This window comes from Podarcis filfolensis (genome assembly GCF_964270895.1).
Source record: "Podarcis filfolensis genome assembly, chromosome: 5".
Classification (NCBI taxonomy): Eukaryota; Metazoa; Chordata; class Lepidosauria; order Squamata; family Lacertidae; genus Podarcis; species Podarcis filfolensis.
The window spans coordinates 41,361,889-41,389,477 of NC_139608.1; the positions used below are offsets into that span (position 1 = coordinate 41,361,889).

The 27,589-nt window shown below is 49.0% G+C and overlaps 1 protein-coding gene across 2 annotated transcripts; it reads left to right on the forward strand.

Moving 5' to 3' along the window:
- Positions 1-30: 30 nt before the first annotated feature.
- LOXL4 (lysyl oxidase like 4) lies at positions 31-27,100 on the forward strand. Of its 2 annotated transcripts, none has more exons than XM_083615214.1 (15): positions 31-2,053; positions 12,573-12,857; positions 14,482-14,642; positions 14,993-15,198; positions 18,026-18,064; positions 18,433-18,649; positions 19,209-19,392; positions 19,883-20,037; positions 21,685-21,852; positions 22,091-22,253; positions 23,047-23,290; positions 23,815-23,930; positions 24,770-24,906; positions 25,025-25,136; positions 26,126-27,100. In XM_083615214.1, the coding sequence occupies exons 2-15, from the start codon at positions 12,599-12,601 to the stop codon at positions 26,194-26,196; spliced, it is 2,232 nt and encodes a 743-aa protein (XP_083471340.1). In that variant the 5' UTR covers positions 31-2,053; positions 12,573-12,598; the 3' UTR covers positions 26,197-27,100. The 2 variants fall into 2 exon arrangements, with proteins under 2 accessions (XP_083471340.1, XP_083471339.1); XM_083615213.1 differs by lacking the exon at positions 31-2,053 and adding an exon at positions 9,952-11,343.
- Positions 27,101-27,589: the final 489 nt, after the last annotated feature.

Here is a 27,589-nt window from a genome sequence, read left to right on the forward strand (position 1 = left end):
GCAGTCACAAGGTGCTGTTTCCCCAGGTATTCTTGCTGAGCACAATATCCATTCATTCCAATGCGGCACAAAACTCAATTGAAATAAATGGGGGTTGTGTGCAGCAGTTGACGGACTTTCCCAAGGAGAAAAGTCTAGTGCTGATGGACGTCTTTGTGTTATGCAATACTCTGCAACTGATGCCATTTAAGTTAAGCGTCTTACACAATGAGGATGTCAGAAAGTTGCTTTGAAGAAATGGAAAGCACGTTCTATACAATAAATAAATGCCAAGAGCTATGAGCAGAGCTTTCTCCTCCCCTCCCCCCCCCCCCGCCGGAGGGGCTCCCTAAACATTGTCAACTCCAGAATATGCTGGCTCAGTCAAAATGCAACCCACGAAGCTTCTCTTGCTGCACCATTGCCCTGCTGATTCATAATCTGGCATCTTTCCCCTTACAACCTCTCGATTCCTTTCTTTTTAGTGTTTGCTTTTCCAGTGTATGACAGTGACTGGAGTTATAAGTGCAAGAGCAATTAATTTTGCCTAATGGCAAATTATAAGCTGATAAATTCTCTGTGCCCTGGGTCTCGGCTATGTAATGCTGCCCCAGCATTGCCATATTTTGAAGAGAGAGAAAAGAGGACACATTTGCCGACTTCTGCATTTAACTATGGATCGCTATGACAACTCTACCCATGAAAAAGAGGACATATGGCTACCCTAGATGTCTGCCAGTGGATGCTTTCGCAGACAGGACTTTCCCCTCTCTGAAAGAGCCACAGCACAGCCTGATGAAAGCGACACAAAACCCACCTTAACTCCTTTGAACGTCCGCTCTGTGCCTGTTGGACCAATCGCTTCCGCTAGGTGGAAGCATTGCCCCTTTAGCATAATTTAGCAATGTTTAACAAGCGCAAAGCCAAATACAGCAGCGATAACTGCCTTGCTAAGGCAGTTCCATACTTCTCATTGTTTTATGTCATGCCGGCCTTATGTACAGCTATTTTAGCATCGCCAGCAGTAGCTGGCAAGCACTGTGCCCGCTGCATCGAGGCTGATGGAAGGCCTTCCTGCTTGAGATCTAGCGAAACGTGGCAGGGATGATAAACGCGGCATTGGAGCAGGGCCCTGGTAGGAGCTGAGAAGCAGGTAGGTCTCCCATGGCCCTCGAGAGCCACAACTCCCCAAAGCAGGAGCTGCTGGTCTTGGCTAGTGCCTCTTGACAGCTCAGGTTCCTTAAGCTGGTGGAGCAGGTCACCTGAGGTAATAAGAATACTAACCTCAGCGCTCCCAAGAAGTGGAAACCCTTCTTCACTCAAGGTGTCCCTGCTTTTCCGACACCAGAGGGCAGATGCATGCGTCATGATTTCCTGCATGGAAACCAGTATGACTGACGGCCCTTTGTGGACGTTGTCTTCCCAGTCAGCTTACCCAGGAGGAGGAGGAGAGGGCTGAAATGTCATATGCTGCACTTCAGGGTTTCAGACACACCCAAAGCACTGAGGCTTCTCTTGCTCAGCTGTCCATGCCTCCCTGCCCCTCTGCCTCCTCCCTGGCCTCTGCTCACCCATCCTTTATTTGACTTTGGGTTAAGCATCCCTGCAGTCCCAGGGAGATGCCACTGCTCTCTTTGCTCTGCCATTGGCTCACTCCCCACACCCTGGCTGCCTCTGGGCCAACGGGATTGGTAGAAAGCACAGCTTCTGAAATGTTTTTAACTCACCCCCTAAAGGATGAAGTACCTTGCTCAGTTCTCTACATTTTATATTTGAATTGTTCGCTATGTGCAATTGTTTAAACTGTTTTTCTATATGTAGTAGTTTTATCACGTGAGGACAGTATTGTAAGTCGTTCTCAGATGCCTGATCGGGAGAGATTCATAAATGAGAATAATAAGACTGGATACATAAATGAAATAATGATGTTCTTGAGGAGCATAGGAAGCTGTTACGATAGTTACACTGTTTTGAAAATACAGTTGAAACAATTTACAATCAGAAGACTGAGAAGGGTCCTAAGACATCACCTATAAGGAGATTCCGACTAAACATCAGGAAGAACTTTCTGACGGTAAGAGCTGTTTGACAGTGAAATAGTCTCCCTCAGGAGGTTGTGGACTCTCCTTCCTTCCTGTTTTTTTTTTTTTTTTTTAGCAGAGGTTGGATGGCCCTTTGTCACGAATGCTTTAGTTGAGATTCCTGCATTGCAGGGGGTTGGACTAGATGATCCCCAGGGTCCCTTCCAACTCTACAATTCTATGTACTTATCTCAGCTGTATAAAGCCAGGGTAAAGAAATGCTTCTTTAGCATATGTTGAAAGCTTTGCTAGGTGTACCTCTATGTGGAAGGAATAACACAGCTTAGGGGCTGCCACAGAGAAAAATCCCTCCCAGATAGCCACCCTCCCACCCCCCCAAAACCACATTTGGGGGTGGTGGAATTTCCACTAGCACCCCCCAAAAAGAAGAAGCATTGCATGAAGAAGTTCATAGACCTGGCTTGGCACTCTGGGCAAGGTATGGTTCACAACACAGGCTCCCCTGAAATACCCGTCAGCTTTAAATTTTAATCCAAACCAGGCTACAGGGTGCTTTCTGAAGAGGAGATGGCAGCCTCCAGCCTCCTATTGCACAGCATCTTGCCCTGAGTCTCCCTCCTCCCTGCCATCTTCTCCTTGCCTGCCTTTGTGGGAAGAGGAGAAGCAGGGAGTGTTTGTGTGGCCTAAGGGTGCCCTCCCCATCCCTGCCAGCTCTCGCAGGCTAGCCGTCAGCCTCCGCGGGGAGCTGAATGCTCTTCTATCCGTTGGCTCGGCCTCCGAAACCTCTTCCTCCTGCTGACGCTTCTCCCAATTGAACTCTGCGCCCTGCCTCCCACCGGCCCCTAAATAAAACGTCCCTGGAACGAGGTGTTGCACCTGAGACAGCTATATAAATATTGACGGGATGAGAATAGCTCCAGGCGGAGCTGTTTTTAGTGCTGCCTGAGCTGCTCCCTGGCCTTAACCACAGAACATCCCGGGCCAAGGGCCTGACACGTGCTGAGGCAGCAGCTGACAGGGAGGACCAGCTTGCCTCCTCCGCTCCGCCCTGTGCCACGTTGGACTGGCAAACGGGCGTGCCCAGCCCAGGCAGTCAATGACACAACAGCTTCCCAGCCTTGAGCTGCGATGGCAGCAGAGCTGAGTGCTCTGTGGGCAGGTCAGAGGAGGAAGAGGAAACACAACAAGCAGGTGCAGGGGGAAAGGATGCTCTTATCGCCATGGGCAAAAGGCCTGCAAGGGATCTAGGGAAGGAAACTGCAGCTTAGTAGGAAATGGTGGGTTTTTATTTATCTATTATGTATACAGTCCTGGGTTTAATTTCCCATTGAAGATCTCAAGTATTGGGGCTGGGAGGGTATTCCCCCCCCCCCAGAGACCCACAAAGTGTTGCAGCCAGTCAGCCCTGGGCTTGATGGGTCTTTGGGAAAGCAATAGGGAAACACAAGAGGGATTAATTCCTGCCCATCCAAGGTGGGCCATTTGACAAATATGGATGAGGGTAAAGCAGGTGGCATTCCTTTCTACTTTCGAGATTCCCCAATCATTCGTCCTGCTTTGTGTACCGCGTCTGAAGTGAGCTGTGCTAAATCAGTGGGGTGACAGGGTCCCATTAGAAGCCATGTGGGGCCCCGAGATATTTCCTTTGCACATGCATCTGCGCAGGCAGGTCTGGCTCTTGATGGATGAGTCTGAAGGAAGCGGCCCAGCTGGACTGGGGTGGAGAAAATGGATCTATGCTTCTCTGCAATCCTTTGGAGAGTCTTCTTGAGCAAAGCAGAGCCATTTTCAAACTGGCCAGCCTGCTATATTTGCAGGCTAAGCTGTGAATCGGCTTGTTCTCCTTTTCTTATGCAGATTGTATAGGTTACACATATATTTCCTGATGTATTAACCACTTTCCATTGAACAACAGGTTTCTTTCCTTGCTGCCAGTGTTTAGTTTGCTTTGAATCATAACCAGCATCCATTCTGTTCTTGGCTAAACCACGCAGGTCCGTGGTGTCATCAGATTCTCTGTCTCAGGTCCAAAGCAGATGTGATGTGAGTCGCCCGTTATCAACCACCCCACACCCTTTTCTTGGGTTAAAAGCACCTAGGAGAGAAGGAGTCATTTGAAAGCAGGCCATGATGACACTTGAGGAGGGGGCTAACATTTCCCCCCACACCACAGCCCCGGTAAAAACCCATCCCCGCAATTACAGTTGGTTGTGAACAGCAGGTGGGGGGCAGAAAAACTGATACCCATCCTGTCTCTCCTTCTCCCACCCCCATGGCTAATAGCAGGTTGGGGGGATTGAGATCAGAGGTGCTACATGGGGGAATCTGGTTAAACCCCTTACCTTGCACCATGGCTCTGTTCCACCCTTTCAGCTGTGTTTAATAAATGGGGGACCTGATCAAGACTCTCCCAAATCATGTTTAAATTGGTCCTCGGTGCGTGTAGGTTTGTGTAGCATTTTTGTTGTAATAATATTGGATGGCACTCGGCTAAGTTTTAGTCAGAGTAGACCTTTTGAAATTAATGGACAACTTAGTCATGTTCATTAATATTCAGCTAATGATTGAATACGTCCATTAAAGATGACATACTGTAAAAAAATAATTTTAAAATTAATATTGGTGGGTCTATTCTGAGCAAAACACAGCAGAATACCACCCATTGTGTACTGTTTTTATGTTGCATGCTTCCTAGTGCTCTTTTAAAAATATTAAGCTTGTGAGTTTATAAATGTTTTAAATAAATAAACAACAGCAAATCTATTTTGCATTAAAAAAAGTGCTACCTTTTGACCTTAGTGTGTACCTCTGAATTGCATTACTGTGGCAATGAGGCATGTGTGTAAAGCTGGAGCAAAAAAAGAGAAGTTAATGCCTATCTGCATTCATAAATTTATTATACCTTCTTGTAACTCAGAGCATGAGTATCAGCCTATATTATTCTGGCATGTTCTTTTGTCTCTGAAACTAATTTGATGCATAGCTAAGCTAGAATGTGTTTTTAATGCTTCCTTCATCTTATATACATGGTTTTATGTTCTCTTCTGTTGTTCCTAAATAACCATTTTTGTTTCGTTTGTGTGATTTGCCTTGGTTATACAAAAGCTCCGTCTTCCCGCGCAGCCCTAGATTTAGACCTGCGGCTGGGGCGACGTGGATTCAGATCCCCAGTTAGCTACAAAACTTTTCTGAGTGACCTTGGGCCAGACACTGTCTCTCAGCTTAACCTACCTCACAGGGTCAGTGTGAGGATGAAAGGGGGACTAAACTCCTTTAGAGCAAAGGCAAGATAGAAGTGCTACAGAAAGAACAGCATTAGGAGTAAGTATGAAAGTTGAGCTTGGAATCTCCAATGTTGCAAAGAAATAGATGCTGCTGTGATTGAGTTAACCAGATTTACCTGTGTTGAGTTAAAATGGATGGTAAAGTGGTGGCAGCTTGGTTGAGATGCCATTGAGGAATTGGTTCAGCTCACTCCTTTTTTTCTATGCTATGACAAGTCACTCAGGAGAGTGGATCTGATTGTAAGAAATGTGCAAAGCATCTGAGCTGGATCAAGACAAGCATCCCTGATATTTGCAGATACTTTGCCAATGACGTGTCCTGGCAAATCTTCCCAAAGCTGGCAAGACGGGCAGGAAAACAAATTATCATCAGCCCACGTGGCAGGAAGAGTGTCCCTTTCTGGTTCAATGATGCTTAGGATGGGCAGATCCTCCCTTTGATTCACCCCAGCCAGCAATCCTAAGGTCATCTATCTTGCGTATTCTCCTCATGTTTTGCACAGAGCAGCTGCCCTGCTGCTGACACCTCTAGGTCAAAGGTAGTCATTTTTGGAAGGATCTGGTATTTTGGCAGTTGCTCGTGCCTTGACATCATATAGCCAGAAGCCACGTGCTGGGCAGAGATGCAGAAACTGTGCCACTGCCAGCCTCTTGGTTGACCAAGCTGGGCACAAGTGGGTAGCCACAGGACTCTGCCAACAGACATGGGAGGATGCTCCCCTGTGCCCTTCTCATAAGAAATAGGGGCATGATTTTTTTTCTTCCGTGGTCTCGGTCTTTCCCTGCAAAGGATTGCCAGAATGGTGAGCTCACAGGGGTATTTGGGGCCATGCCTTTTCTGGCTCCTCATGCCAGGAACCTACTCCTTAAACTCTAAGCAAACAGCCTGTAGCCACTGGCACATTCCTGCCTGGGATGTGGACTACGGCATGGGCAACGCTACTTCCTGTTTATTTCCAGCCTTGTAACGGGGCTAGTTGCTGCTAGGCGGAGGCCACAGACTGTGATGGGCAGGGCCAGGATGAGTCCCAAGGAAGTGTTGCACGGGGAAGGCAGCAGCCCAAGGAGATACCTCGCAGGAGTACAGCTGTGGACCGTGGTTAAGGTGCCTTGGCAGAGCTGTCAGAAGAATCCCAGGAGCGAGAAGAGCAGAGCTAAATTAAAGCTGGCTGCAACTGATGAGTCGTGCATCTGCTGATGGCGTCCATCTGTCTTGGGAGACAATGGAGGAGTGTGCCTTTGGGGTGGGGTGAGATCAAGCTGTTGGACAGTTGCAGCTTCTGCTGTGGTTGTAGAGACCAATGCAGGAGAGACATGTTTTGTTGCAGCTGGGGCAAACGAAGGCATCCAGTTGTGCTGCTGCAGATGCACCATGGTGTTTCTTCTCTCTGTGCTCCACCCAGCAGTCATTTCTCCTCTGGCCACTGCTGTTGATACAAGACCTGACTGTTTCCAGGCACAGCAAGGGATTCCCACAGGGTGGGGTTGATGTTGCCAGCCTTCATGTCACGTTTGCAGACATCTTTGCAACACAGAGTTGGTCTGCCAACTGGCCTGGGGCCAGAAGCCAGCTCCCTGCAGAGCACATCCTTGCTCTACATGGAGTTCAGAAGTGATCAAAAATCAGGGAAACGAGGTCTGTTTTCTGCTCCCATGTTTCTTTCTGTTTTGGAGTGGTGCCTGTGTCTGTGTGACCCTTAATAGAGCCTATTTTAATGCATTTGTGCACACATCATACACCCACGGTCATGACCTGCAGATATCCTCACATGTTGCACAAGTGCCCATAGGCTCACTTTTTTTAAAAGCCCATAAAATTGACACACACATTGAAAACAAAGCATGCATCTTTTTTCACGCAGCGAGCCATTAATCTTCGGAGCTTGCAGCTAGAGGGCCAGCATTCCTAAACACGGTTAAAAGACATGACTAGGCAAAACGAGGAGGAAATGGGAATATCGGTGGCTATTATTAAGCAAGACAGATGGGAGAGAGTTGCCCCCGTTGATGGTGTCCCCAGTCAATCAGCTTCTTGAAGGTGGAAATGATTGACAGAGAACAGAGCTCTCTATTAGTATCTTGAGCTGTTATCCTCTAAAAGCCTTTGCTGGAGAGAGCAAGGAATACTCCGAAGGGACAAATGGTCACAACCTGTAAAGATGAAAGTTTACCCTGAAGCCATTTTGCAAGCAGAAGAGGAGGTCTTCTCTCCCCCCCCCCAATATAATAGCACTTTAATAGTTGCTACTAGGGAGTTTACTGGGAATTTGGGGAGCAGATTTATATGGAGACAGATCATTGGCCCATCTAGTTCAGCATTGTTTACATCAGGGCTGGGGAACCTTTTCTCTATCGAGAGTTGAATTGCCACAGGCAATGCCAGAGTATGAGCTGTCTGGGCCCACGTGTCAGAGGTGGGTGGGGCTGGAGCCAGTGTTAGGTGGGGCTGGAGTCAAAAGGTGGTGGATCGCCCACTCTTGCCCTCCCTTTCTTGCCATCAGCATGGTATTAGGTCAAGGGCTGCACGTGGCCCTCAAGCTGACCCTTGGTCTACACAAGCCGCTATCAGCGGTTCTCAACCTGTGGGTCCCCAGATGTTGTTCGACTACAACTCCCATCATCCCTGAGCGCTGGCCTTGCTAGCTAGGGGTGATGGGAGTTGTAGTCCAACAACATCTGGGGACCCACAGGTTGAGAATGGTTCTCCAGGGTTTTGGTCAGGAATGTCTCCCAGTCCTTCCTGGAGATGTCAGGAATTGAATACGTATAGGACCTTTCTACAGCCAAAGCCTGCACTTTGCCACTGACCCACAGCCCCTTCTCTGGCATTTCATTGGTGCATTCCTCTGTCAAGTGGAAGCATGTCCCTAAGAGCAGAGGGGCCTCTGTCCCCCAACCTCAGCCTGCCTTCTAACCAAGCAGGGGCATCTCTGCTTGTCACTGGTTCTGGCTCCGCCTACTGTTGGTCTCATGACGCCTGCCCCACCAATCCCAATGGGCACTGCACCAGCCACCGCAGCCTATTTGCACATAGTGGAAGAGGGCAGAACTAACCTTGTTGCTAAGGAATTACATGCAGCAGATGGGGTATCCTTAAAAAAATGCACCAGAGAAGTAGAATTCTGAATCTCCAGTGGAACAATAACAGCAAGAAAAACTGGAAGAAAGTAGTTTATATTGGCACAGCATTCACAATGTCTTGGGGACCATTTTTTCTCTCTCCCCTACCCCAACAACAAGCTGTTTCAAAGATGGGAAAGGAACCTAGCTTGGGGAGAAGGCCTGGGGGAAAGGTTACAAAAGAAATACTGCCGGATGAATCTATTGATTCTCCTTGCAAATGCCTCCACATTATAATTAGACAACAAACACATTTGCTGAAGTAATGCACAGTTCCTCCCTGTGGTGGATAATGTGAAAAATAAGTATGTTTAAGATTAGTCACAAAGCAAACATTCCTCACAAGCAATGAAGTTATCCCTTGAATGAGCATCATTGCAGGCTTTTTTGTTTGCATAAATGCCATTGGATCTCTCAGTTCTACAAGTGGGCTCATCTTCCATCAGTTCTTCCCGGATAAATGAAACAGAATCACCGCCTCAGTTCCTCTTTTTCCTCTATTCAGCCTGAATGCATCTGTGATTTTCTTGAATATCCTAAAAGGAGAGGCGTCTAGTCTGTGGACTGGTGAATTCCTTTGTATCACCAGTTCTGTTATTATAGAGGACGTTCATGGGAGAATTACATTTTGCAATCAAAGGGCATATCTAGACTGTTGCTATTTTCGGGTGGGATTCCATCACACACCTGCAAATTCAGGTTGTGCAATTAAAGTTGACTGGGAGGTCTTGTGTGACAAACCCACTTCCTCAAATGGTCAGATGTTTTGTGATAAAGGGAAGTACTGGGAAATACTCTGGAAAGTGTGGAATAACACTTGCTTTGATGCAACATCATCTAACTGCCCTGAAAACAAATAAGAGCGGATGCTCATTAAATAGCTGATGCTGTCTAATATCCCCACAAGAAATCAGGATGGTAGTTTTTTCTTTTAAAAGGTTGTGTGAAAGTGCCCTTAGAAGATTCTTGGTCCTGCAATCTTTTGAAGGGAAGGGTTGTGTGAATAACCAGCAGCAAGCTGTTTTGGAGATTTGCAATTTTGTTGAGCAGACAGTTGTTGTAGGTACAACCTTAGGTGAGAATAATTATGCAGATGAGGACACTGTGCTGAGATGTAATTTGGTGCCGACCCTACCATTAGGCAGAGTCAGGCAGATGCTCAGGAGTGTGGAACAGACAGAGGTGTGCAGAAGACCACATGACCAGCCCTGCACCCCACCCTCAGGCTAGCCTGGTACCGTCAGATTCAGTTGAGGGCATTGCCATGTTGCCAGTGTGGAAGAGTCAACTGCCAATGTAGCTGGTTTCCATACACTGACTAGGAGAAGGCACCATCTTGTCTTTCCTCAGGCAGAAAAATGTCTTAGGCAGGCTTTGATGTAAGCTGACTCCACATCCAAGGCCTGAGCATTTGAACCCTGCATTTCATTCTTTTCACAGCCTTGGCTCTCTTGTGATTAGGCAGACTCTCACATGAAAGGGAGCAGAGAGGCAAAGATCCTCTTCCTTTGTTGGAGAGAGAGAAAGAGAGAGAGAGAGTATCAGAACTGCTACCTGTGAAACCTAATGTGAGATCCATCATCCGTAGCCTTTGAAACACAGGCTTCTTATTTCCTTTGGAGAACAATTTTGGGGAAACAACTGCCTACCAGGAATCTTGCTTGGTTTTGTCTGAAATCTAAAGATTTCAAAACTTGAGATGGCAGAGCCTTCAAGCTTCTGCTTAGTGAAGTTAAGGAAGATGGTGAGACTTGGCTGTGGCCACGTGGGCATTCTGGGACAGAGCTAAGGTTTCCCATCCCAGGGATGTTGATGGGATCAATGCAGGAAAAGTTTACTCAGATTCCAATCCTGCTCCAGGAGCGATGCCAACTATTAGGATGTATCAGGAGCAAGTCTGTATTGCTGCTGCTTTAGCTTCCTCTACCCTTCTTCAAAAGAGAAACCTTCCACACACACCCAACAGGCCAGAGAGCCTCTTGGGTTTCCCCTTAAATATGTGGCATAGCTTCTCTCTCCAGCCCTGGTCATCCAACAGGGTCACAGGATGCCCATGCACTTTGGGCCAACTCAATCCTAGACACGTAAGGTTTGGAGAGGCACAAACACAAGCATTCAACTGGCAGCATCCTGGCAGGGACTTCCCCATCCTCCCTGCAAATCACATTGCCCTTTTCTCTGCCCAGATGCCCTTTCAGGAGGATATCCAACAGGTGAAGTCTACCCCAGATGCATCAATACTTCAGCTGTTGAATTCTTCTCTTGGCAGCTTTCAAGACTGGGCTGGCGAACCTGTGAATCATACAATCGTAGAATTGGATGGGACCCCATGGGCCATCTATTCCAACCCCTGGGCAAGCAGGAATCTTCTTATTGGACTCTGGCTCCCAAAAGCCGGAGTCAGCAAGAGCGATGGTCAGGAATGATGGAAAAAGCCCTCCAACACTATCTGGAGGACCACCAGTTCCCCAGCCCTGATTTAAAGGCAAAGGGACCTGCCCAAAGTGTTTTTCCCCCCTGAGATGGAGAAAGCAGCGGCAGGCTGCGGCCACCCTATTCGTGGGCGCTTTCTGAAGGCCCCCCCTCCCTTTTGAGCATCCAGGCAGTCGAGGCTCCGTCCTGCCCTGCCCCTTCTCTGATCTGTCCGAGAGCCAGAGGGGGCGGCCGCCACGATAAAAAGGCTGGACGGGACGGGCTGCGGACGGAGCGGACGAGAGGCGGCAGCGCGGAGACAGGCTCGGCTCACCTCTCGCTCTCTGCTCCGCGTGGACATCCTGGTCGGGATCGACGCCGCCTGAGCGCCCGCAGCCCCTGCGCTTCTCCTCTCCGGCTCCGTCGCTCGTGGCCGCCAGCATCGCTCACTTGTTGTCTGAAGCCCCGTCTCTCCTTCTCCTGGACTGGCTGAGCCGCGCGTGCACGTGAGTATTCAGACGGAAAGTCTCGCTGGGGAGAGAGGTTTTGCGGGACTGGCTCTGGATTTCTGGGGAGATTTATTATTTTGGCGGTGGGGGAGAGGGGGTGTCCCCTGCAACTCTTTCCCCCAAAAATTGGGCGCGTCAGTTATTTTGCAAGTCAGAACCTCCCCCCCCCCCAAAAAAAAAACACCAGGTGGTAGAAAGTAATGGAACATGGATCTCAACAGCAAGTGCATTCTGTTGATTTTGAGGGGGGGTGTATTGGGAAAATAGCGATAAAAGAGGAGAGGGTCCAGCAATGTTTCATTTTCTCTCCCATGAGGGGCTTGAACTAGATGACTCTGGAGTCTCTTCCGATTCTGTGAGCTCTGCATTCTCAGGTGAAAACACTGACAACCGCTACCCCCGCCCCCCCCCCAAAACCACCCAAGGCAGCGTCTAAATAAAGGAAAAGCAGACAAACAAACATCTCAGCTCTCTGAATTGGAGGTATTCAGCAGAAGATTATAAGTCACCATCCCGCGCGTGTGGGTGGCTGGAATGTTCTTGCCTCAACCTGTTCACATCTGTCTCTCTGTCCCTCCACATCTGTCTGTCGGCCATCCATTCATCCTGGAGGAACGGGCTGTGCGTGTTTTTTTTTTTTTGTTTAAACCCTGTACGGTATCAGTGTTAGGTGCTTCGCGTGGGATAACTATCATCATTTCCTGGTCCTGAATTTTTGGTTTTGGCTGTTTTCACACACACTCTCCCAAACGAGTGTTAGTTTTTAAAATACTGTGTTACAAGTCACCTTGAAAGTCTCCAGTGGAAAAGCAGGATATAAATGTTTTTAAAAATCAGTCGCAGTAACTAACAATAGAAACCATTTAACTGCATAGTTTTATTCTGTCTTCATTTGTCCCTAGCATGACAATAGGATGGGAAAAACTAACGTGATGACTCTGGACTACAACTCCCATCATCCCTAGCCATTGGCTGTGCTGACTAGGGCTGATGGGAGATGGAGTCCAACAGCAACTGGAGGACCCTGCTGTAGTACAATATCCAGTCTTTTGGGAAGGACCAACCCTGCTAGACTTGCCCAGCCGCTTTCCTTCTCACACTGTAACTTTGTGTGTCTGTAATGATACCTGATCAAACATGGTTTCATTGTAGCAGGGAGTTCCGCTGACCTCGTTCCTTACCCAGAAAACTATGTTTCCACTAATCAGGTTTCTCATATTTCCCAGGTCTTCCAGTCATCCTTGGACCCACGATGCTTTCTCATCTCACCTTCCTCCTGCTGGCATGCCTGGCTGGGCCCAGCTGGGCCCAGCGTCCACAGATTCAGCTGCGGCTGGTGGGGCCCAGGAGCCAAGTAGGCGAAGGGCGGCTGGAAGTGTTGTACAATGGGCAGTGGGGCACCGTGTGTGACGACGACTTCAACATCCATGTGGCGGGCGTGGCTTGCAGGGAGCTGGGCTACGAAGGTGCCGTGAACTGGGCGCACAGTGCCAAGTACGGCCCAGGAGATGGTAAGGAGGAACTGGAATGGGGGGACATGGGGTGCTGCTGCTGCTGCTGGGCTCAGATTTAGATGGGTTTCATAATAGAATCATGGAATTGTAGAGCTGGAAGGGACCACGAGGGTCATCTAGTCCAACCCCCTGCAATGCAGGAATCTTTTTGCCCAATGTTGGGCTTGAACCTACAACCATGAGATTAAGAGTCTTGTGCTCTACTGACTGAGCTATCCTGCAGACTTCAGCCTTCTGACCTATTCCCAGTTTCCAAGCTGAGGACCTGCAAAGAGGACCTCTGAGCAGGTACAGAGAGCATTGTCTTCACTGTCAAGTAACCACAGTCCACATTAAGATCATGGGCCCTTGTTTTCAGGATCTGAAATGCTGCTTCCAGGCCAGTCTGAGCTGTACAGAACATTTCCTTTTTAGAAACGAGTGCTTTGGTCAGGCTCTAGCCGTCTTATCAGCTCCAGTGTCACCAAGGGCTCTCAGTGGGTGGAAGATTTGGTTTGGCACACCTCAGTAAAACTGCTCTCGGCAAGGGGCACCATAAAGAGCAGGGCAAGTGTGCCACCTGGAGTTTTTTTAGAAGGAACTCCCTGCTAATGGTTCACTTCAACCCTGCTCAGTGTTCCAAAGTGCTGGCTGCCTTGCCAAGGGCACAGAGATGCCAACCTGGAGTGGCACCAAAGGTGGAGAAATTGCTTTTGAAAATGTGCTTGTCTGTTGGCACGCACATCTGAAATGTACGTCACCATCTTGAACCTATGCATCCGGGTCTAGGGGGCTTTGAAATGCCAGACCCCCTCTATGATGCAGCGTATTTCGTTCAGGCTAATTTATATCCATGGTGCTTTTTTCTTTTCTTTTCGGTCAGATAATTCTACTGAAAGTATCTCAGGTCTGAAAATATCTCATGTCGCCGCAGATAGGCTGGCATCCGATTAGCACAGTCAATCTGCCCAGAGAAATCTGCATGATAAATTAAGTCCTTGTTCTAATGTCAAATGCTTTGGTGTTGTGCTAATGGGAAGATTTACCTTAGCAGGGATGGGCAGACTTCAGGTTTAGGGGATGTACTCTGGATCCCCCCCTCCAAACTTGAACCCCAACGTTCACCATCCAGAACCAGGTACAAAATAGTGGCTCCAAAGACGCAGATATTTATTTATAATGACTGAGCACATAAGCAGCACAGAAATCTGGTTTTGGTACCCAAACTGAACTCAGGGGTCTGTTTGCTCCAAAATCATCTCCATCTTTCCACCCACCCTCAGCAGCCTCATTTAGAAAAAGATAGGTGCTTTTCTTTTACAGCACAATCCTATACATGTTAACTCAGAAATAGCTCAATGGGACTTGCTCCCAGAGAAGTGGTACAGGAATATGGCCTTATCATTCCTGTTTCCAAGCAACTAAAATTGGGAGCCAAGAAACCCTTGATCACCTACTGAAGATCACCCAGGGGTCTCCTACCAGTAGGTTTTTGTCTGCTTTCTGCCTACCCCTGCCTTACAGTATAAATCAGAGAGTATGGGTTTTCCTAGGAAAGTGGCACCTACCTGGAGGAAATCAGGCTGTGACAGCCATGCTTGGAAAAAGAATAGCCAGGAATCCTTCTTCTGTCTATCCATAGGCCCCATCTGGCTGGACAACATGCGCTGCTCTGGCACAGAAAGTTCCTTGGCTGAGTGTGAATCCAATGGCTGGGGTGTGACAGACTGCAACCACAACGAGGACACGGGCGTGATCTGCACAGGTCTACGCCGATCCAACCCAGCTACGGCACGCATCCAGGTGAGGAGCTCTGCAAGAGGGGCTTGGAACAGGTGTGGACAGCCTTTGACCCTCCAGATGTCGCTGAACGATAACTCCTATCAGTCATGGCCAGTTGGCCAATGGGTAGGGATGATGGGACTCGGAGTTCAGCAACATCTGGAGAGCTAAAGGTTCCCCACATCTGGCTTAGACCCACATCTCAGGCCTGTTTGCTCAGATGTGAGCCGAACTGAGTTTCATAGTACATATTCCTCAGTAACTGGCCATAAATCTGCAGCCTAATGGGAGACAAACCCAACCTTGGAACATGTCTCCCCTCATCTGTGGACGGGTGAAGTAACACGTACCATTTCTTTTCTTTTGCGCAGGACTCCAGAGTGGAAGAGGTGCGTATCAAGCCAATCCTGGCCAGGGCCAAGTTGGCTTCCCCCATCACAGAAGGCGCCCTGGAGGTGAAAATCCACGGGCGTTGGCGCCAGGTGTGTGATGCCGGCTGGACGCGCAACAACACTCGAGTGGTGTGTGGGATGCTGGGCTTCCCCAAGGAAGGACGAGTTGCCACAGGCTTCTACAGGTCAGAGCTGGTGGGGGGAGGGGGGCTGCCCAGGTGGAAGGGCAAGTTGCCTTGTCAGGGCGCAGTGGTGCAGATGCGTCTGAGAAAGCGACAGAGGGCACCCATGATGGGAGACAGCTTGATGTGCATGCACAAAGGGTGCATATGCATCAGTGCAGGATGTTTGGTGGGAAAGCATTTCGTGCATAGGAACACCGGAAGCTGTTTAAGTCAGATGATTAGGTCTGCCTTGCTTGCTATTGTTACAGAAGCCTGGCACCTGTCCCACACGGGATCTCAGGCGCCCACACAGATTCTGTGTCCCTTTTGAGAATAGAAGACACAGCGGAGGTTGTTATGCTTTAAGAAATAGCATTTATTCGCCTGTTTACACCTTCCATCTGCATGGAGGAGGTTCAGATCCTACAGCATGGTCCACAGCAGTGCAAGCAGTCTTTCCTTCACCCTCACCAATATTTTCCCTTCCCCCTCTTTCTTCTTCCCATAAACCCCTTGCCCTCCCCTGAGCTGTTGCCCTGGCAACCTTCCAAATCTCCAGTCTCTGGTCACACCTGGGACAAGGCGTTGTTGATGACCCTCAATGGCTCTCTAACTTTTATTATTTTTCTTTTTTTATAACACAAAATATAACAACTTTTCAAACACAAATCAAATACTTTTGCTCCACCGAGCACACGACTTACCTCCTTCCCTTCAACTGGTTTCCCAATTTCTAATAAATTGCATGCGCATTTCAACTGCCAGTTTCTGTCCTTCAGTATACATCAAGTTATTTTTTGGTCCATGATCAGACACTATTTTTCCGTTACGTTACAAGATTTATTTCAGTCCTGCTAGTGTCTTCACATTTTTGCAATAATCTTTCAAGTACTCAATAAATTTACTCCAATCTCTTTGGAATTTCTGGCCGGCTTGGTTCCAGATCCTGAAAGTCAGCTTGGCTAACTCCACATAGTCCATCATCTTCGTCTGCCACCCTTCAATCGTTGATAATTCTTGTGACTTCCACCTTTGGGCTAACAAAATTCTTGCTGCTGTTGTGGCATACATGAATAGTCTTTGATCTACTTTTGCAATTTTGCAAAAATTGCAAAATGGTTCTCTGTTGCAATGCTCACAGCTCTGCTCTTCCCTCAGCCAGCCAGGAACCCCCTTGCAGCTTATATTCTCCCTTCATATCACAAAGAACCCCAAATCCTAGCATTTCTTAACTTCTAGGGTCGACTCCACATCTCTAACACTATTGTCTATGCTGACTGACAGTTTTGGGGAGGGAAACTTTCCCAGCCCTGCCTTAGAGATGCTGGGGCTTGAACTGGGGAGCTTCTGCTGCAAAGCAGATGCTCTACCATTGAGCTATGGCTGTTCTCACATAGAATCATAGAACTGTAGAATTGGAAGAGACCACGAGGGTCATCTAGTCCAGCCGCCTGCAATGCAGGAATCTTTTGCCCAACCTGGGGCTTGCACCCACAGCCCTGAGATTGAGAGTCTCCTGTTCTACCAACTGAGCTACCCCAGAGTCTTATGAAGTATGTGATTTGGGGTTTCTTAAAAACACCATTTTCACAATAGTCCTGCATACACAGGTGACTGGTGCACATGAGTGGCTTTCTGGGACACAATGGCCTCTCTATGTCTTGCCTCAGTGTCCATTTTTGTCTCTCACGACTGTCCTGTCCCATTCCTGTGGCTTTGTGGGATCTGACCATGCCCCCCCCCTCACGTGCTGGTAGTCCCACGTGCCCCTGTTTTCTTCTGCTCATCTTCCATGCTCCACCCACCATTCTCTCTATAAATATAGCCCTGCAATGAGCAGGTGTGGGTGCCAGGACCATCTCTCCGGCGGGATGAGCCAAACCGCAGTGGGGTAATTACAGAGAAGGCTGGGGCTGGCCCAGGCAGCTTCTCACAGAGGAGAAGGACCTGCTGTTTCTGGCTCTGAGCCCGGGAGGCTTCCTCCCCAGACCAACATATTTCTTGCAGCCAAAGCAGGCTGTGGAGAGACTTGGGCCCATCTTCCCAGACCATGAGGGTGAGGATTCAGCTAAAGATGCCAAGGCCCTTGGTACAGCTGCACAATCTTGATTTAGATTACCCATCCTTTTCTGTGGCCGCTGGCACTCTTGTACCATTTGCCGCAGCTCTGGAATTTGTTTACAGGAGAAACTGTGCAGCTTTCCAGGAGTCCGGTGGTGGTGAGGGCACGACAACAGTAGCAGCATCCAGTTGCTGTTTGAAATGTGGTCAGCTCCCCCAGAGGGAAAAAGTGGGAGAAAGGATGGGCAGTTGGATGAATAAGGCTCTGGCAGGGGTTTTGTGTCTTTTAAATTTACTGCTGTTTTCTGTGTTGTTGGTTTTTTTTACTATTTTTATTACATGTCATACATTGCTTTGAGATGTGTGAGAAAGGTGATAAATAAATAAATTGTTATGACTATTAGTAATAGCAGTAGAATAAGTGTTTAGAATCTATGATGATTAACCTTTTGATAAAGAACCCATCCAAACAAAAAGTCAGTGCTTTTTTTTCTTAAAAAATGTTTAGGGGTACTCTAATTTTGACTCAAAAAATAAATAAATCACCATTTTATAGTTCAAATCGGGAAAAATAAATACAGTAAATGGACAAAAGTACAAAGATACACAAGATGTTTAGAGGTATGCGTACCACTGCGTCCCCCCAGAAAAAAAGCACTGCAAAAAGTGTCAATAGAAAGCACATTTGGGTCTCTATAGAAGTGGTAACTCCAGTCACACACCATGTGCTTGGTGTTCTCAATACCACTCTCCTGATGCACTGATATTCAATCTTCTCACCCTTCAGGAAACTCTGGAATCAGAAGCTGAAGGATCCACGGTCCAGGTGAGGATTTCTACTAGTCTTGTTCTTCTGTTCAGCAGTGCACAATCAAAATGTGATAAGAGGAGACTTGGAAATGCTAGGAAGGAGAAGCATCATCTCTAGAGGCCAGAATATGAGATCTCTGCACAAGGCTGACCCCTCTCACCTACCCTGTCCAAAAGTCAGGGTGGGCAACATCTGCCGCAGGCTCAGAGCCAGAAGTGAGATGTGGGTCTCAGGGATTCGTTTGCCCCCCTCCCCTTTCCCTGCTTGCTCCCAAGAGATCGTAGCATCAAATTTTTGAAGCACCTGCAAAGATTGTGAGAGGAAAGATCATTTGGGATGGGGTCCACGCACCTCCCTATCAGCTCCGCCTTTTAATTTTACAGTTTAAAGAGCCTGACCGCGAACAACACGTTTTGGATCCACCGGATCAAGTGCCTGGGCACAGAGGCCCATCTGGGTGAATGCAAGCTGCATGTGCCTCCCCCCGCTAGGAACCAACCTTCCTGTCCCGGGGGCATGCATGCCCTGGTCAGCTGTATAGCAGGACCACAGTTCCAGCCTAGCAGAGCCAAGCTGCCTGGCCAGGCCAAGCCCAAAGAGGTAAGCAGAAGGGGGCACATTTCCCACTGGGCAGAGTCGGTGTCAGACACACCTTACAAGAAGGATTCCTTTATTTATTTCATAAAATTTAAACACCACTTGATTGTAAAGGGGGAAAAAACATCTCAAAGTGGTTTACAAAAGATAAGACTATAAAATCAAGAACTAGACCAAAGGCTTCCTATCAAGCGTGGGAGAACTGATGGTGCAGTGGAACTGCAGAATCCACCAGCAACTGCACTGTCATGGCAAAAAACCCATTATTTTCCTCTTGGTCTTCCCTGCCATTGCTACTTTAGAAGTCACCCAGTCCTATCAGCCAACTCCTGGGGGGCAACGTCCCTTCGGCCCCCCCAATAAAATATTTGAGGGGGCTGCTGCCCCAAAGTTGACGGGCATTGCTATTCAAATGGTGTGCGTGTGCCACATCCTGTGATAAGCTATGTGGGGTGGCGCTTACCCGCCCCATACCAATATTTTATTCAAGTTGCAGTTTTGTTAAGACAGGCAGGTGCCCTCATGCCTGCTTTGTCTCATATCCGCTTTTCCACTCCTGCAGGAGCAGCAGGTTCGTCTCCGTGCGGGCGCACAAATAGGTGAAGGGCGTGTGGAAGTGCTGGTTGGTGGCCAGTGGGGCACCGTGTGTGATGAAGACTGGGACCTGCCTGCCGCCAGTGTGGTGTGCCGACAACTGGGATATGGCACGGCGCGAGAAGCTCTTTCCAGGGCTCAGCTGGGCCAAGGTGAGTGGAGGATGAGGCTATGCAAGCATTACAGGGGCGCTTCCCTCATCCTATGGGGGAAGGAGAGACAAGGAAAGGACCAGTTCTGGGCCCTCTAGAAGACGCCACAGAGCCACACAGTTTGGAAGGGGAAAGGGAGACCCATGGAGGGTGGCAGAAGGAATCTTTGGTGACGGAGAGTGTGGGCTGGGGAGAGAGTTCCAAGGGACTGTTGAGGCAGGGGAGGAAGAAGAAGAAGCAGGGAGAGGAAGAGCTAAGCAAAACATCCTGCTGGGATAGCTCAGTTGGTAGAGCGTGAGTGAGACTCTTAATCTCAGGGCCGTGGGTTTGAGCCCCACGTCGAGCAAAAGATTCCTGCATTGTAGGGGGTTGAACTGGGCGGCCCTCGTGGTCCCTCCCGACTCTACAATTCCATGAAAACAGAGGTTGGGGAAGCAGTGAGGCCAGTCTGGTGACTGTCCATCCCTACTAAAAGCGGCTCCTGTTACAGGCCTGGGTCCCATCCACTGGACAAGAGTGCGGTGCAGGGGCTACGAGCGCTCGCTGGCAGAGTGCCGCTCCCAAGGGGCGATGCAGACGGGGTGCCGTCACGAAGCAGATGCAGCTGTTCGCTGTAATGTGCCCCGGACAGAAGCTCGGAGCCAGGTAAGACCCGATTCCTTGGGGGCACACAGGGAGCGAGACAAGTAACATGAGGAGGGGAATCAGGTGTTATTCTTTCGGACTCTGGTAGCTGAAATGACACTTGCTGGGCCCAACGTTCAGGGCTGGGGGGCTGGAAAGAGGCTGAGGCCCATCTCAAGCCCATGTGAAGACAAACAGCTGCCACTTGGTTCATCCAAGAGGTGAGGTGCCCTCAAGCCTGCATCCCTGGGTAACTTGGCTCTTTCCTTCTCTCAATTCTTAGCAGCGGCCATAGGTACACCTGTGACCCAGACCTCACCACACTGGAATGATCTAGCCCCATTAAGCCATTTCCCCCCTTCTTTCTTTCTTTCTTTCTTTTTTTTTTTAAATGATATTTTATTCAAATTTCAAAAAGAGATTACAAAAATAATAAGAAAATAAAGAAAAAAAGCAAATAATACAAAATACAGAGTAGAAAAAAAGAAAAAAGAAAACACAGTAAAAAATAAGTCCATCTTTCAATGTCTTGCCTTTCATTCACTTGTTTCCCTGACCTCCTCACACCTCCCTTTTTTGTATTCCATTTCGAATAGTTGGTTCAGCAAATCCTTTCCCTCTTTGTTTTTATCTTAGTTCTTTATCTTAACATATTAACCTTATATTTTCATCTATTAACAAATCATTTTTACATACTCCTTTTTAACATTGTTGCTAAAACCGCTTCATTTCATTCCGACATCATTTTAACATTCATTAATTTTGCAGTGTTTCTGTAAATAGTCCTTAAATTTCTTCCAATCTTCTTCCACCGACTCTTCTCCCTGGTCTCGGATTCTGCCAGTCATTTCCGCCAATTCCATATAGTCCATCACTTTCATCTGCCATTCTTCCAGAGTGGGTAAATCTTGTGTCTTCCAATACTTTGCAGTAAGTATTCTTGCTGCTGTTGTAGCGTACATAAAAAGAGTTCTATCCTTCTTTAACACCAATTGGCCGACTATGCCCAGGAGAAAGGCCTCTGGTTTCTTCAGGAAGGTATATTTAAATACCTTTTTCATTTCATTATAGATCATCTCCCAGAAAGCCTTAATCCTTGGGCACGTCCACCAAAGGTGAAAGAATGTACCTTCATTGTCTTTACATTTCCAACATTTATTATTGGGCAAATGATAGATTTTTGCAAGCTTGACTGGTGTCATGTACCACCTGTATATCATTTTCATAATATTCTCTCTTAAGGCATTACATGCCGTGAATTTCATACCTGTGGTCCACAACTGTTCCCAGTCAGCAAACATAATGTTATGTCCAACATCTTGTGCTCATTTAATCATAGCAAATTTAACCGTTTCATCCTGAGTGTTCCATTTCAACAGCAAGTTATACATTCTTGAAAGTATCTTAGTTTTGGGATCTAGCAGTTCTGTTTCCAATTTTGATTTTTCCACCTGGGAGCCAATTTTTTTATCCAAATTGTAAGCCTCCCTTATTTGATAATAATGAAGCCAATCTCGCACTTTATCTTTTAGTTTCTCAAAACTCTGCAATTTCAGTTTGTCTCCTTCTTGTTCCAGAATTTCCCAATATTTCGGCCATTTGGCCTCCATACTGAGCTTTTTCTGGGCCTTTGCTTCCATCGGTGACAACCACCTTTCCCCCTTTCAGATACGCCTGGCCGGAGGGCGCACTCCAGAGGAGGGCGTGGTTGAGATCCTGGTTTCCAAGGGAGGTGCCTTACGCTGGGGTGCCATCTGCGGGGAACACTGGGGACTCCAGGAAGCCATGGTCGTGTGCCGGCAACTGGGGCTGGGCTTTGCCAGCCATGCTCTCCAGGTGAGTTCTTGCACCCAGAGCCAGGTTCTGATCCTGCCTTGAGCAGTCAGCTGCATGTGGCTCGCTTCCCCAGTCGCACGGATGGAGGCTGAGGCTTCCTGTCCAGGCATCCAGAGCTGGGGAGGAGTTGAACAGGGCACTTTGGAGCTTGCACAATGAAGAAGGGCTGCTTCGCACGCAACGCTCCCAGGGTCGTGTGGGGTTTTGCTCAACAGAATTGCCCTTGCTCTCTTTCCAGGAGACGTGGTACTGGCAGGGAAACTCTGACGCTGCCAAGGTGGTGCTGAGCGGCGTGCGCTGCAAAGGCACCGAACTCTCTATCCTGGAGTGCCAGCACCATGGGCCTGTGCACTGCCCGTCCGGAGGGGGGCGCTTTTCTGCCGGAGTCACCTGCACCAGCAGTGAGTGGAAAGGGAAACAGACCAGCATCGGTGACAGCGCATAACGTGATATGGCAGCTACATCTGCAGGGATGTAGCAGCCACGTAGAGAGTTAGTGTGGCATAATGGTTAGAGTCTTGGACCAGGACCTGGGGGAGCAGGGTTCGAATCCCTACTCGGCCATGAAGCTCTTTGGGTGACCTTGGGCCAGTCGCCTTCTATCTCTTAGCCTAGCCTACCTCACAGGGTGGTTGTGATGATTAAATGGAGAAGAGGAGAACCATGAGAACCTTGGAAGATAAAATTGGCATATAAACATAAAAAAAAGAGAGAAGCATAGTTCTGTCCTGGGGGAAGGCAGGTAGATTCATCTCTGGCCAGGCCCAGACAGAGGGGGGGCCATATGGGCCACTTGGCCTGGGCCTCCGATTCCAAAGGGGGCCTCGGTCAGCATATTCACAATCACAAGGGGCCTTGAAATAAAATTATTTGTCAGCATAACGATTGTGAAAACTATTTATATACTTACGTATTTATAAGACTTCAGTTATCCCCAGGGTAAAAAAAAGGGGAGGGCACATTATCTACCTGGTCCAGGCTTCTGCCTGGCTCTGCAAGGCCCTGTCTCTGGCCATATGCCAAAGCTGAGCCAAGGACTGCAGCGCTGAGTTCAAAGGATACAGCTACTAGGGAGGCGCTTGGGAGGGAGCAGTATGGCAGATCAGGGTTGTCTGTCCTCAGAGTTTAACCTCCCACTACACACACAGTCGGGACAGCGTGACACCTCGTGTAACTTTGGACTTCTCTTTGCAGCTGCCCCAGATCTGGTGATGAATGCCCAAATAGTGCAGGAGACTGCCTATCTAGAGGACCGCCCACTGAGCATGCTGTCCTGTGCGCACGAGGAAGGCTGCCTTTCTGCCTCTGCCGATCGCATGGAGTGGCCCTACGGCCATCGGCGCCTGCTGCGCTTCTCCTCGCAGATCCACAACCTCGGCCGGGCTGACTTCCTTCCAAAAACCGGGCGCCACGCCTGGATCTGGCACCAGTGCCACAGGTAGGGGGTTCCCTCTTGATACAGCGCTGCCACTCCTGCCATATTCACCGCTAGCAGAGGGATGCAGGTGCCCTATGGAGCACGTGCAGGATTTGGAGCTGGATGCCAGAAACTGATTGTCAGGTTCTCCCTGCTATGCATATGCGGTCCAGACTTCCTTTCCTCTCCCCAAACCCAGTGGCTTCCTCTCCTTGTGAGATGAGGCTCACGTGTCCAAAAAGCAGCATTTACCCCCGGCGAGATGTTTTGTGGTGTGAGCGGAGTTTGTTGCATCTGGGAAAATAGCAACGTTGACACCAGGCTTGTCATTATGGGTGAGCGGGGTTGCAGAGCTATAATAGTAGCTCAGCCGACAGCCCCGCCTAATCCTCCTGCACTGACGGGCTTCATGGATCAGCAGATTTCTGCTCCTCCCCACCCCAAAAAAGGGCTCCAGTGGCCGCTGCCCAGCCCAGCCCATTTCTCCCCAACCCTCGCCTTCCCCTGATTGCACAGCAGGCTCCTGATGGCCCTTCCTCCCACAGGCACTACCACAGCATAGAGGTTTTCACCCACTATGACTTGCTGACTCTCAATGGCTCCAGGGTGGCTCAAGGACACAAGGCCAGCTTCTGCCTGGAGGACACCAACTGCCCAGATGGTAAGTGCCAAGAGGGTGCAGGGGCAAAGCCAGAATCTGGGGTTGCCTCTACAGCTGGGGTCCCCCAATTTTGTTCCGAGCCACTCCCGCCCCCCCCGGTTCCATAAAGTCCTCTCTAGTGCCCTCTAGGTAAAGGGTAAAGGGACCCCTGACCATTAGCTCCAGTCGTGATCGACTCTGTGGTTGCGGCGCTCATCTCGCTTTATTGGCCGAGGGAGCTGGCGTACAGCTTCCGGGTCATGTGGCCAGCATGACTAAGCCGCTTCTGACGAACCAGAGCAGCGCACGGAAACGGCGTTTACCTTCCCGCCAGAGCTGTACTTATTTATCTACTTAGGCTTTGACGTGCTTTCGAACTGCTAGGTTGGCAGGAGCAGGGACCGAACAACGGGAGCTCACCCCTTCGCGGGGATTCGAACTGCCGACCTTCTGATCGGCAAGCCCTAGGCTCTGTGGTTTAACCCACAGTGCCACCCACGTCCCTTCAGTGCCCTCTACCTTACCCTTAAAAAACATTATCCAGAACAGAGGTTTGCATGACCCACTAAGGAAGATAATAGCACAGCAAAATTCAAAGGCTTAAGTCAGCAGGATAGCTCAGTCGGTAGAGCATGAGGCTCTTCATCTTAAGGTTGTGGGTTCAAGCCCCACGTTGGGCAAAAAGATTCCTGCATTGCAGGGGCTTGGACTAGATGACTCTCATTGTCCCTTCCAATTCTATGATTCTAAGTTATGCAGGCAAGCAGCCCCTGAAAGCAGAGGACCTCGGTAGTGATGCAGGGCAGGCCTTATTCTGTACCAGTGCATTGAGAACCCAGCCTATGGTCATTCCCATACAGGACAGCAGCGGCGCTTTGCCTGTGCCAACTTTGGAGAGCAGGGTGTCAGCGTAGGCTGCTGGGACACGTACAGACACGACATTGACTGCCAGTGGGTGGACATCACCGATGTGCCAAGTGGGAGTTACATTTTCCAGGTAAGTGGTGGCAAGTGACAGGGATGGGCAGGTGGACCGATCTGGACACAGAACATCCCCTTCCCACGATAGCTCTCTGAGCCACGCTTACAGCAGTCTCTACCCTCTGCCCTACCAGGTGGTTGTGAATCCGAAACACGAGGTAGCTGAGTCGGATTTCTCCAACAATGTCCTTCGCTGCCAGTGCCAGTATGACGGACACCGCATCTGGGTACACGGGTGCCACACGGGTAAGAAGAGAACAGCGAGGGAGCCTTGGCTATGGCCAAAGCTGGGTGGGGGAGATGTGCACTGCAACAGCACTGCAGAACATGCATAGTGTTATGATGTTATGTTGTATGACAGCGAAAGGTGTGGGCAGAATTTGGGTCCTCAATGGGAATGTAAATGCCCCAAAATACATTCAAATGAAGGAAAGCTACTGCATATCAACCCAAGCAAGTTGTGTTTCCTTTTTCTGGTTATTTGGCCATAACTTTTGATAGAATACAGATAATTTTACAAACTTTGTTGCATTACATTCTTCATTTAATTATCTTTCCACTGATATATATTTTATGGTATTACAAAAAATAAAAGTGATGTTATGAGCCATCAAACCTTGGAAATACACTTTTTCCAAAAGGTTTCCAAAAATTTGGCCATTAGTGTATTATTATTATTATTATTATTATTATTATTATTATTATTATTTACCACCCATCTGATTGGGTTGCCCCAGCCACTCTGGGTGGCTTCCAGCAAACTATAAAAACACCATAAAACATCAAACATTAAAAACCTCCCTATGCAGGGCTGCCTTCAGATGTCCTCTAAAAGTCAGATAGTTGTTTATTTCATTGAGATCGGATGGGAAGGTGTTTCACAGGGTGGGCACCACTACCGAGAATCCCCTCTGCCTGGTTCCCTGTAGCTTCAATTCTTAAAGTGAGGGAACCGCCAGAAGGCCCTCAGAGGAGAATCTCAGTGTCTGGGCTGAATGACAGGGGTGGAGGTGCTCCTTCAGGTATACAGAGCCGAGGCCATTTAGGGCTTTAAAGTCAGCACCAACACTTCGAATTGTGCTTGGAAACGTCCTGGGAGCCTCTAGGACTGGTGTTATATGGTTCCAGCGGTTGCTCCCTGTCACCAGTCTGGCTGCCTTATTCTGGATTAGTTGTAGTTTCTGAGCCACCGTCAAAAGTAACCCAAAGCCACTGTTTCTTCCTCTCACTTGTAGGCGATGAATATGGAGCCAACATAGAATGGGATGAAGAGGCACAGCAGAGACTAGCCAGCAACTTGGTCTGAGGCAAATGCGGTGCAAGGAATTCAGGTTCTCAACTGTTCCTGGGCCCAGAATCTGCTCAAAACTCAGAGCAAACAGCAGATACCAGCTGGCACAAAAATGATAGCTGAAAGGATTGTCTCCCTGCCTCCCTGCCTCACCACCAGCCTTGGGGTGACATGCAGCAGCAGCAGCAGCAGCAGCAACAACTATCCTTGCAGTGCCTGTTGCCCCTTGCCTGCTCATCACAGCCCAGCCTGCACGGTCTGCTTCCTATTTTTACAGAGGCTGGCAGCTACGGACAAAAATGGGGCTGAAATGAGCTGGGAGGCTATAGAGTCTTCTCTCTCCACCCCCACCCCTACTCCACCCAGGCCAAGAAAGTAGCACTGCTCAGAAGAGGCCCTTTCCTCTTGCCTCTCTGGCAGATGGGCGCGGGAGCAGCCCAGCCCAGAGCGACTACCTCAACCAGCTCCACCCGCTGAAGAATTCTGCCTCAGGAGCCCACGTATTTGGGGGCGGCCCTGTTTGCTGGCTAGTCCCACAGGCATCCCCACCTCTACCACTGGCATGGAGGAGCCACCCATGGGCACAGAACCCTGTGACGTATCTCTGAGCCCGAGGGAAACCAGGCGTCTGGGCGCTTGCCTGCTACACGCTCCAGCCGGGACGTTCCTGGGGCTTAAACTTTAAGGGATTGGGGAAGAGGGTCTGGTGCTATCTGTGGAGTTATTTAATGTGCAATGGACTGTGATGGCCGACAGCATGGAGGGCAAAGGCCCTGTGTAGGGGGGGGTCACTTGGTCACCTCAGGGAAGAGTCCTCGACCCCACTCCACCAGCCCAAGCGCCAAGGGCTCTCCGTCTCCACATTTCATAGAGCTTGTTCCTGCCAATAAAGGTTGTTGTGTTTTGTTTTTTAAAAAAACTAGGCAATGGTGTTTGTGTGACTGAGTCAGAGAGTGGAGTAAAAACACAGAGGTATGCAGTGCCTCCGTTGGGGGTTGCTGCTTCTTCGCTCTTCCTGCAGGAGGCAAGACCACAGGGGCAAGCAGAGAAATAGCAGAGGAAGGCAGAGGGGTGGGGGACTCTGATGGCAATCTTTCAGGGGGTCACATGCCCAGAAGTGGGTGGGGCCAGAGGTAAATGTGGGTGGGGCAATGAATGTAAACATCACCTATAGCATCCCTCTCCTCCATCCAGACAAGAGTTCCAGGACACATTCCAGCCACTGAAAAGCTCAAGGAGCCAAGTGAGAGAAGGTTGTGGCCTGAGAGTCCAAAGAGCCAAACAGAGAGGGCTGGGGGTTGCAACTGACTGCTGGGCCTAACATTCCCCATGCCTGGAGAAGCACTACTTCAGGGTTTCCCAAATTCCAGCTGTTTTTGGACTACAATTCCCATCATCCCTGACCGCT